This window comes from Leptonychotes weddellii, chromosome 3, assembly GCF_054177405.1.
Source record: "Leptonychotes weddellii isolate Sample4059 chromosome 3, ASM5417740v2, whole genome shotgun sequence".
In the NCBI taxonomy this organism is placed as follows: Eukaryota; Metazoa; Chordata; class Mammalia; order Carnivora; family Phocidae; genus Leptonychotes; species Leptonychotes weddellii.
The window spans coordinates 115,413,093-115,425,280 of record NC_138371.1 but is presented as its reverse complement, the minus strand read 5'-3'; the positions used below and the strand labels follow the sequence as shown (position 1 = coordinate 115,425,280).

The window sequence follows — 12,188 nt, the reverse complement described above, 5'->3', positions numbered from 1 at the left end:
GAGCTGGGAGGGTCTTTTAAAATGTATATGCAGGTGCTACCTTCTTAGGAAAATTAAAGTATTTACTGGCAAAAATATAATTTGCATCACTAGTTTTTATTAGATTCCAGAAATAAATGGTAATTTTCTTGAAATATAGAAGTTTATGTTCAAAAAACTTTTTCCTTCTAAACTCCCCAGTACTTTCTGGGAGAAAGCAGTTTCTCAGAGAATCTGCCTGTCTTGGTCAGAAATTTTCTTTTAGAAACTTTCTATCCAGGTGTTTGTACCTGCTCCTGGCTGCCCATCAAAATGGCATGCCTAGCACACGACCCTCATTTTCACTAACTGGATTATATGTAGCAGTAAGGTATCGTGTTCTCTCCAAGTGATGACCATGTGTGACCTAGAGATGATGTGCTCCAGCACCTCTTGGTTTCCATGTCAAGCCAGCCCCAAGCCCACAAGAGGGCAGATTTCCTTCTGCCTTAATCCCATGACCCTTAACAAATAAGTCCATTTTGTGATAAGATAGCTAGCTACACTGGTACACAAGGCAAGTGCCACCGATAGACTGCATCTAGAGGTCATAGGCAAAAGCACAGTTGAGTAGATCTGTAGTCAGTCCACTGTCTTAGGATCTTGAGCCAGCAGAGTGTTGATTAATGGTTGGGGGACCCAGAAGAAGGGAGCCAGGGGCCTCTCAGGACTCTGTCACTAGCCCTGGCCTAATCAGCATTATTAGTGATGTGAAATGAAGATGTATTATAGCAAGTGACAAACTTGAGATCCAAAAGTATCTTTGGCTCTGTGAGGGTCCCAAATCAGTAGGATGAAATTTGACAAGAGAGACACATAAATCCCAGTGGACTAAGTGGTTTTGGTGTAATTGTTTTAATGATCATTGCAGCAAATCAATAATGGAGAAACTTGGCCAGACCAAGTCAAAGGCTATTAGTTGACCATAAATTCAGGGTGAGCCTCAGTGGGATATGACTGCTAAAAAGTGCCCCTCAATTCCTTTCACTGAAAGAGTGCTGCCATTGAGAGAGTCCTCTGCCTTGCTCATGCCAGTTACTCCTATGGTGAGGAATGTAAGCACGTCATGGCAGGGGCCTGGAGTTCAGCCCACAGAGGGATGGAGAAAGTGGAGCATGGTGGCTCTGGTTAAATATATGAAACACTGCCAGATGGAAGATGGGAAACCTTTTCTGTGCTGTACTGAACTCCGACTAAAGAGAAGACGTTACTGGATGAGAGGTTCAAGGTTGATGTAAGAAAAAACTTTCTAACAGTTGCACCTGTTTGCAAATTAAAGGGCCTGTACTACACATAGCTTGTGGTCATTGAAAATGTCCAAGCAGAAACTGAATGATCATTTTTTATAGGTGTTTAGAAAAAAAAACCTCTGCTCTCCGAATTTGGATAAAAGTTAAGGGAAAAATAGAAGCAAAACAACATTTTCCCAAAACATTCTTTAGTACAATAATCTACCAGTTTCTTGACTAGCACCTTTGCTGAGGGCCCTCTTCCCAGGACCTGTGATTGCACGTGGGAGAAGACAGGAAAGTGTAGTGTGTTGCCTTGGTGGCCTGGGCCTGTCTGCTCCCCTGCTCATCCCTTCTGCCGTTAGGGACTGAAATACTACCACTCATCACATTTAAAATGACATGGTCTTATTGGACTAGCAAAATTAATAAATAATAGCATATAGTGTTGGAAAAGTTATTAGGATACCAATCATCTCCTGTGTGTTGGTGTAAGAGTAACTTCATAGAAGCTTTCTGAAAGGTAATTTGGTGATAAAGAACTGGAACCTTAAGTAGTGTGAGTATCCTATGACCAAATAATTCTACTTCTGGAAATGGAACCTAAAGAAAAAAAATTTAGATCTGTATACATATATAGGGATGTTCATCTCAGTGGTTTTTAGTATGAAAAAGTATAAAACTACTTATTTCAGGGCACTAATTAGTTAAATAATGGCGTGATGATGGGGGAGGAGGACATGGTTAAAATCTTGGACTTGGACGTACTTAAGCTTAAGTTCTTGCTCTGCCACTTACTAGCTGGGCAACGTAACAGTGCAACATCTCTGAGACTCAATTTCTCATCTGCAAAATATCAGTAAGATGACTTAATAGGTTGTTGTGAAGATCCAATAGGATAGTGAGCATGAGCTCCTCCACACAATGCCTGACATATCCCGTGTGCTCAGTAAATAGCAGCCGTAGTCATTGTTGGGATGATTATTACACTGCACCCATACAACGGAATATCCAGTAGCCACTGAAAATCGTGTTGTAGATACATGCATATTCACTCAGGATTTATATTGTCCAGTGGAAAAAGAAAAGCAGAAGAGAGAGGTAAAGAAAGGGCTGGAAGTTCATACCCCAAAATGTTAACGATGGTTATTTCTAGGTGTCAAGATTATGGGTGAGCTTAATTCCTTTCCCTCTATAATTATCTGTCTTTTCTAATTTTCCTACAATGACATGTTGGATATTACTTGTGTGACAAAAATGTAATGTGAGTTTTAAAAAGAGCAATGGCACTGAGTTCCCACAGTCTTTGCAAAAGGCTGGTATGTGCAATGGGCTCCCAGGATCCGGAACGTGCCGGTCTTACTGCCACTGCGTAGAACTCCTTAGATAGTTTCATGACTATTTTTTTTTTTTAAAGATTTTATTTATTTATTTGACAGAGAGAGACACAGCGAGAGAGGGAACACAGGCAGGGGGAGTGGGAGGGGGAGAAGCAGGCTTCCCGCTGAGCAGGGAGCCCGATGTGGGGACTCGATCCCAGGACCCTGGGATCATGACCTGAGCCGAAGGCAGATGCTTAACGACTGAGCCACCCAGGTGCCCCAGTTTCATAACTATTTTAAAGTAGGATGGGAATCGGGTTTCCTGGAGTTCCCACTCATCCTCCCATCTTCCCAGATATCTCTACAGTAATACTTTGAAAGCTATTTTATTTCTCCCTCTGATATTGTTACCTCTCTTCTGACTTCTATACAATGTTGACTCTTCTTATTTCATTTAACGTTTGATTTCACAAAGATTTTACACGTGGGTATAAAGCGGGTTTGGTTTTTTTAAGAATTAATTTTTTTTCCCCCCGGGAGATTTAATTTTAAAGTATGTGGACCCTAAAGTGCATTTTGTAAAATAATTTCCTGCATTAATGTTGATTTACTTCACTTAAAGAGTAAAGATTTAAATTTAATTCATTTTCCTTAGAAAGGACTATAAAGGCCATATACCATGGCCAGAGGAAAATCAATGTCTTTTTAAAGGGATACCATAGTTGTGAAAAAGTATATTGACTTTTTTTCATGGCTTTGTCAATTTCATGCCGCTTTTGTTCAGTTCTATTTGGTGAAATTATTTTTTAGTACCTATTGAGCTCCGCTGTGAAAAATATTTCCGTGGATACTAATGATTCATTAGCCAGCATTTCAACAGGGTTATCCTTGAATTCATGGCAGCGCTGAGAATTGTTTGTTCCAACACATCTGTTATATTAGTCAGGTTTTAGTTCTCTATTATGGGAATCTCAGAAACCATTTGCCTGGGTTCAGGTTATCTGTGAATTTTCATATTATTTTATGGCCACCAGCTGCATTTTATGACTATATATTAAATGTTTTTTTGTTTTTCAAATAACTTTTCCAAATGGTCTCAGTTTCTAATCCAAAGGAAATCAGGCCTATGCCCAGACATCTACTGTTCAACAAGTTACAGCTACTGCAAAACCCCAAATAAACGAAAAAGAAACAAAAAGAAAACTCTTCTTCAAAAAGGAAAACCCTGTGTAAAATGCCAGTGTGCCAAAAACCTAATACCTGACCTTTCCCTATATCTGTTCTTGCTGGGACATGCCTTCAGCTTTTAATTGGAACCTTTTTTCATAATTGTTGCCATTTAACACATTTAGTCTGTCAAATCATGGGATGTCTTTATAGCCATATAATAAACCCTAGAGAACAACTTCTCTGACTGTAGCCATCTGCAATGATCACAAAAGTAGCTTACAAAATACTGACAATCTTTATGGTAATAGGATACATATGGCAGCCCACAATTATGTGTAGCTGCATCCAATTAGTGTTGTACAATTACACAGTTTTATTGCTTAGTTAAAACAGTGAAAGCACTACATACTGGTAATTTGCACTAATCCCCGTCTCTTTAATAGCCCCTCAGTGTTTAAAATGTGGGGGAACATCTATAGTATTTAAAGGGCTTGGGATGAACATTAAATTATATCTCATGTTGTGAATACTCATTGATTGGCAATCAGTGGACTCCCACCTCACTTGTGGGTCATGTTTTATGGAGGCTTTAAAATACAGTCATAGCAAAAAGTTCTTTTTTTTTTTAACACCAGAAGCCCACTTGCTGGATCGGGCTGCCCAAGCCTGTGCTTGCAGCCTGTTAATGTCCTTCCTGGAACATGGTCAGGACGGGGATACATCCAGAGGAACAAAGTCAGAATCGGTTCAGGGAGCAGTATATGCCAGGGACTCCACATTTAAATGTGAACTTGTTAGAGGTTTGTCCCATTCCTAACTTTTAATTAAAAACTTAGTTCAAAGTAAATTTATAGCTGCCATTTGGGAAAATACTTTCTGGAGAGGGTTTTGTGAGTGTGTGAGTGTGTGAGTGTGTGTGTGTGTGTGTGTGTGTATGTGCTCACGCATGCATGTGTGTTTGAAACAGATGTATTTAGCAATCTGTGATTTTAACAGAGTTTTAATTACATTTTTAAATGGCCTCACTTGTGCCCCTCCGTAAGCGGCTCGGTAAGAAGTAAGGGTGAGCCCAGCTCAAGTTGCAGCAAGTGCTAATGGGGAACCCCATTTGTGAGGTGGTCTCATTATACTGCTTAGGAAAGGTGCTCTCCCATTGGAGGAGAGGAAACACTGGAATATATTCTTCTGTATCCTTCTCCCAAAGTGTTGACAGAGAAAAACCCAAAGCAACCTTGTTTCCTGCCCTGCCTGACAGTAAGTAAAACAGAATTCCAAACAAGAGGCCTGGACATTTATTCACCTGCAAAAACATTTTGCTGAAGCATTGCTAATGTAGTTGTGTCCAGAAATGTTTTCAATTACGTGGATTAGGCCTTTGTCTCTCATTCTTTTTGTCTATCATAAGCATCACGCTAACCTCTTTATGTTCATGAAAATTCTGTATGCTTTTTCAAAGCAGAGGAAGGGGACATGGTGGAAGTGATAGAAAAAGAACATTAAAAGGATAGATTCTGTGTGTTTTATTTAAATGTTGTTGGTTTATTTGAAAGAATTATTATTTTTATGTAATCCTAATTTTCTTTATTTTATGTTAGACTTTTTTGGTGCTTTTTTCCCCCTTAGGAATTGAAACTTTGAACTTTATTGCTCAGTATATTAAATACAACTGGCATATGGCTCTATGTGAGGTGGAATTCCTGTTTAAATGTAGACGCTTGAAAATAAAACCTTTGCTACGTGTAGGGGAATTACGTGGTCATATTCAGAACCAAAATGTGACTTATGACTGGATCTGCCAACATCTCCTTTCGTCCAACTTTTGAATACAGTTAGGTGATTATAGATAGTATGTTTAGAGGAAACCCACAAAATTCCTGTGTAAATGGAGTTGTGTAAACTAAAATCTGCATGACCTCCCAAAACACGGCCCATGGATGTTTGGACCTAACAGAACATCAAAGCCAGAGATTATTTTGCATTTTAGGAAGGTTATTGCTAACAAAATGGAATTAAGGAAGTAAACAATTCTGCTCTGTCCGGGAAGTCAACTAGGTAATTTTCTAGATGTTTCCATCTCAGGATTCTGTTCATGAAAAACATTTGCTTGTCACTTGGATGGCCGGAATGGTGGAGGTGCTAAGGCTACGATTTAGGGATTTTTTTGCCCGAGAACGTTTAGGCTGGGGATGACATTGTGCTTTGCAGCTCTCATGTTTCAGCGTCCCTAACTCAAACTTGGTCCTGCTGATGGGCTGGAGAGCTGTGTTGTTAAAGGAGGGAGGACAGTGTCCACCCCAGATGACAACTGGGCAAAGCCACATCTACGAGGGATACACAGCTGTCTTTGCCCTAACAGCCTATGTGCAGGTGACCCCACAAGCCTCTGGGCACCTGCCCAAGGGCCCGAACTAGATGGTGGTCAAGCCCTTAAGGAGAAGACTCCACGTTCTGAGTGTGGAGAAAATGTAAAAGAATATTTTCTGCGCAGAAAAGACACGGTCTCTCCAGAAGGGAAGATCTGACTCCCTGCCTCTGCCAAAACAGTTAGATCCAAATGATCGATGCTGATGCTGCCGCTTAGCTGGCCAAACATCTGCACTTGAAACTGCAGGGAAATGGGAAGTTAATCTACTTTCTCCAAAGAAAGGGAGACGTGGTGTGTGTTCACGGTAGTGGGGCTCCTGATGTGTGGAGATGTGTCTTGCTGTGCTAGAGATTCAGGCTGCTCTATCAAGTACAGATGATCACAAGGCGACAAGAGAAGAACATGCAGGCTTCTACTTGCTGGATGAATTATTTTGATGTACGTGGAAAACTTCACCATGTCCTCAAGGCATCTCCTGCCTTTACTGGGAATACTAGCTTTCTACTGTGGTTTTCTTTATCTTATTGATTCCAATGGAAGACCCCGAATTAGAATTCTGAATGCCCTTTGATCTTTTCTTTGAAACAGTAGAAGTGGTTTGGGATACTCTTTAGAGCAAACCCATTTGGTTTGATCATGGGCTGGAATTAAAGCGGTATAAACACTTGCCTATGGTCACATGCATCCTTTTCTTGATTTGTTGGGTGAAAGACTAGAGACTTTTACTGCCTTAATAAGGAAACCTGGACTGGATGCTGTCTCTGCACCTGATAAATCTTTCCAAATTGCCACAGGTGAAATGAAATGTTAATATCCCTTTCAATTATTAATAAAAAAATGTAAATAGATTTTGTTGGAAATGTGGGCCACTGAAAATGAAGTATTTTAATATACGTGTAGATTTTTTTGTTCAATTACTAAAGAACTGTATTTTTAAAGCTTCTTACATATTAAAATGGAGAGGTAATTACTTTCATAAATTGGAAGTACTGCACTAGAGACTTTCTATATTTCTTTGTATTACACAAATCAATTTTAATTGTAGAAAACATTAAATACAGATAAGCAAAGAGAAAAAAAAATCTCTCATAATCCTACCACCCAGAGACAGACACACTAACACTGTGTTCTTTCAGACATTTTTCTTTGCATGTATTTTTTTCTTTAGCACACCTTTTATGCAAACCAGTCTGAAATCTGACCTTCGCCAAAATAATTTATTTCAATAGACATAAACCCACATCACCACGTTAATGGTCACGTAGCATCCCACTGTATCAACACACCGTCATTTATTATTGAATTTCCATTTGCTGGTTGTTCACCATGTTTCCGATTCTGCAGTAATCTAAAAAAAGATATTCTTATATGTATACCATTGCATAATTGCCTGTTTTTTTCACTTTATGATAAATACCTTAAATTTAAGCCACAACGCCTCTCATTCCTTCAAGAAAGAGCTTTTGAGCTCTTGGTTGTAAGGCGATTCCACTCTTTACTTTTACTTTAGGTGTACGAACACCAAGATGGCAGCAAATCGCTGAAGCTGGGTGACTTTGGACTGGCCACCATTGTAGACGGCCCCCTGTACACGGTCTGTGGCACCCCGACATACGTGGCTCCAGAGATCATCGCGGAAACTGGGTAAATGCTTCCCGTGATTTACTGGAGTGCTGTGCTTGCCAAAGAACTAGTCTGCTTCAGAAATAGGAGAAAACTGCCCTGTCCCATCCAGACAGAATTAGCTGTCAGATTTCTTTTAACTTTTTTTTTAGCTTTAAAGTGAGAGCCATTTTCTCTGTTTCCCCAGTCAAGTTGCCAATTACTGCAATCTTGTTCAAGGCTTCCATGTGGCCTTTGTTAAAGGTAGAACAGCAGTTATTAACCCCAGAGTAAAAAATGTTCAGACTAACAGAGAAACATATAGCGATGGTAATTAACTCGCTTTTGGATAAAAGAAACAGACACTGCTGTGTGCGGTGATTACAGTCTCCTGTGGTTATTTCTCTCAGCTGTCCTTATCCTCCTGTCCCAGTCTCATTTTGGCCGTCTTGGCGGTCCATTGATTATCTGTGCAGTACAAACACCCTTAGGCATCAGAGGGCCACTGGGAATTTTCTGGTTTCTGTGTGCAGCAGTGTAAGATGAATGAAAAGCTCTAGAACTGGGGGAGAAGGTGGGTGGCCTAACACTGATTCAGGACCTACCCTCTGCCAGGCCTTAAGCTCCTTTACTTGATTCTTCACTCTTCCAGTAGACGGTATGATTCCCATTTTGCACATGAGTAATCTCTCTGCGATGGTTGGGTTTCATGGAAGCTCATGACTAGATAGTGGTTGAGTCAGCATTTGAACTTGGGGCGTGTGAATAAAGGGCTCTTTATGGAAAGAGCCCTATTTCTTGCCAAGGATCATAGGCCAAGTTCTGAGGCACTAGTCTAACATGGGAGGATTGGGGAAGGGTGGTGCAGCAAGGGGAGACGGCCTTACTTTCTCCCCTCAATGAGTGGTGCAAACGCACACCTCAAGGTCTAGGTTGTATCCTCTGGTGACCCATCAGAGATAGTTTTACTGCTTGACTATTGACCAGAAAGGCAGAAGAACAGAATAGAGGAGAAGGGAATGCCAGCCGGGAAATCCCTCAGGTGGGAGGTAGGGTATGGGGACTTTTTTATCCATCAAATTTGAGTGAGTTGGGAGCCCACATCTGTAACCTTGCCTGACCTCCCTCAGAGCATGCTGCCTCGGGTTTGGCTACGTTTTCTAGTTTTCTGCCGTGGGTACTCTGACATCCTGCTGGGAGGGAGGGGCCCCGGGGAGAAAGAAGATTGAGTTGGGCTCTTGGAGGCCCTCGTTGGAACCCAGCTCTGCCACTGATGTGTGATCTTGAGCAAAACTATTTACCCCCTGGATCCTTGGTTTTCTCCTCTATAAAATAGGCAATAATACTTATCCTGTGTAATGTAAAGAGTGGTTGGAAAGACAGCATAAGATAACATATATCAGTGCTTTACAAATTGGAGAATGTCCTACATGTAATCATTTTTTTCTAACATCAGGGACTTAGATAGTTTCAAGGGTCCATCCCTATCTTAAAATTGATATGACTATAATAAACCTTTTTGATGAAACCTCTCACTTCCTGATACTTGGATATGATCCTAGGCATGCTTTACTTTGATGTTTATTCATATGTCTTACTCTCTTCCTCTCGCTCTCTCTCTCTTTTTTTGTTCTTTCCTTGAATTCTGTTTAGCTGGTGGGTTTTAGTTTAGTGTTTGTTGTTGGGTTTTTAAATTTTGTTTAGCTTGGTTTTTGGTTTAGAATAGTAGAGTCATCTATTTTGCCAATGTCCCATAATTTGTCCTGGCCCGACTTTTGCTAACTCTAACATCACTTACTTTTGCAGATATGGCCTCAAGGTGGACATCTGGGCAGCTGGTGTAATCACTTACATCCTGCTGTGCGGTTTCCCTCCGTTCCGTGGGTACGGGCAGTCATCTTTTATTCAGCACCAACAAAGCATTTCTGTATTCTCTGAGTGATCCATTCTGCCTTCTTGCACAAAGGAGCCTGAAGCAGGAAAGGAACATAAGAACTTGACTTCCAGTGCCTGTTATTTTTTCTATGTTGTACATACTCATTTACATGCCTTCCATAAATATTCCTCATATAATTTAAAAACTCATTCTTTCCTAATTGTCCAAAACGGTTCCATGCTGACATTTTGAATGGCTTAAAAACACACATTTTACACATTTATGGGGAAAGGAAAGGCTTGAATGCCTAAGAGTGAAGAGACATACCCTGGGTTGACAATTTAGTGCTGTTTTTTTCCTTGTTGTGGTTCATCTAAACAGAAGCGGTGATGACCAGGAGGTGCTTTTCGATCAGATTTTGATGGGGCAAGTGGACTTTCCCTCTCCATACTGGGATAACGTTTCTGATTCGGCAAAGGTAGGTTTCCAGTGCGTTTCCTTTCCCTGAGAGCCTGTGTGTCTTAATGCAGTTATTGATTTTGACTCACTTTGTGCAAAGAGACCTAATGATGTTGTAAATAAGATTTCTGTCCATTTTGGTTATAATTACCAGGTTTTCCAAGAGTTCACAGTCATCAAGTCTTCTGTTCGTAGCCATCTCAACTTATCAAGTGGTCTCTGTTTCCCTGTTTTCATCACTCCCTGTTGTCACTCCAGTTACGTTGCTATAGCCTCTTGCTATACCCAACCCACACCAGGCTGCCTTAGATTTCGACATAGCTTATGGCTTTATCTCTTTTGGGTCTCAACTCAATTTCATCCTCTCAGGGAAGCTTTCCCAGACCACCCTGTTTTCCGTTGCAGGTCTTTAATCTTCCTAGCTCACCTTAACTTCCTCATCTGCTTTATTTTTCTCTATAGGACTTACACCCACATGTCCTTCTTGTATACCATCTAATTGCCTTTCTCTGTCTACCTTTATAGATAGGTAGCTACAGATAGGCGGATACATCTTACTTATGTCATTTATTTTCTAATTTTCTCCCACTGGAACACAAATTTCATCAAGACAAGGATTTTTATGTATTTTGTTTATTATTATATCATCAATGCCTATGTAGTAACCAGTATATAACTAATGCTTAACATGTATTAAAATGAATGAATAAGAGAGCAACCTCTAAGAAAACTAAAAATCTTACATGGAGACATTGGTAGAGCTTGAGATAAAAAAGAAGACTCTTTAATTGATTCCTTAAACTTACGTCTCCAAGCATTGACTTAAATTTTTGAAAAATTGATGTTGAGAAATAATTGACTTTTGATTATTCAGTGTGTATGCCGTTCCTTTCTCTGTGTCCTGAGTGTGAGTTCAATTTAAAACCTGACTTTTTCTGTGGGGGTAGAGGTCTTTTTGCCTGTGAGCAATCTCTTCAGGAACCAATCAACCTCTCAGTGCTGTCACTCATAACAAGAGGGCTCAAAGTCATTGACAGATAGGACCATCTCCCACACCTCCATGTCACCTGGCAAAGGGCATCACACCAAATAGTTGCTTTAATAAGTCCCGGCCTATGTTGGAAACTGAATGAATGCCTTCTTGCATAAAGGAGCCTGAAGCAAGAAAAGAACATAATGAGAACTTTAAGGTAGAATCTCTACATCAGTGGAAATAAATCATTCCCATCACGGAATGGTACTCAGACCGTGAATGTAAGGAACTGGATAACACATATCTAACCATTTTGTTACATGGGAACTTCTAATCCGAAGTGGACAAATGTATGACAGACTCATCATTAAAACCCAAGCTGTGCTTTCCTGGTCCAAATCATTTTGAACTCATGAGGAGGTCTCATTAATTTCAGAACCATTAAATCATTTGCCTCTTAATAGTTCCATTTTATTGGTATTGATTAATGTGGAAATTTTTGAAGCAATGTTAACAGATTTCTGTATTAAACTAACTTAGAAATCTGCCATTCAAGTGTGAAATTCTAGACTAAGAAAGGAATATTAATTCTTTAACTTATATAATTTATTTCTTCTCTACTAAATACACTTTAATACACTTTCATTTTAATCTTCATTTCATTTTTTTCTCCCAATTATAAGCCATATATTTATAGTTCTAAGTATTCACCTTTAACTTCTAAAGGTGTTAGATGGCTGTGGGTAAGTTGAGTTGATATATTTAAAATTTAGAGCTTTTCCAAACTAAAAGAGAACTTCCACATATGAAAATGCTCAGAATTCTGCCATAAAAATGAGACAAATGGAATCAAACGTTCCCTTCCACAGGAGCTCATCACCATGATGCTGTTGGTCGATGTCGATCAGCGATTTTCGGCTGTGCAAGTCCTTGAGCATCCCTGGGTTAATGTAAGTGACTTCCTCCTTTCCCTATATGTACTCCTAACATTCCTTTCTAAAACTGCAGATTTCCTAATGATATCGCCTCCTTTGTGAAGTGTTGTGTTCATATTTGTTCCTCCCCTTCAAACACACCGGAACAGTGATGGGATCTCAGACTGTTCCTCTGATGGATCCGTCCTGACGTGTGCTGTCATGGTCCCCTGCACAGAGCCTTTCATTCGATTCAGATG

General features: G+C 40.0%; 1 protein-coding gene across 3 annotated transcripts in view; it reads left to right on the top strand.

Moving 5' to 3' along the window:
* DCLK1 (doublecortin like kinase 1) overlaps window positions 1-12,188 on the top strand; it is a 314,118-nt gene that overhangs the window by 285,096 nt on the left and 16,834 nt on the right. For all 3 annotated transcript variants that reach the window (XM_081814825.1, XM_081814824.1, XM_081814826.1), the window contains exons 12-15: window positions 7,615-7,748; window positions 9,513-9,590; window positions 9,964-10,060; window positions 11,884-11,964. In XM_081814825.1, coding sequence (XP_081670951.1) covers window positions 7,615-7,748; window positions 9,513-9,590; window positions 9,964-10,060; window positions 11,884-11,964 — 390 coding nt within the window. The remainder of the gene's footprint in view (window positions 1-7,614; window positions 7,749-9,512; window positions 9,591-9,963; window positions 10,061-11,883; window positions 11,965-12,188) is intronic.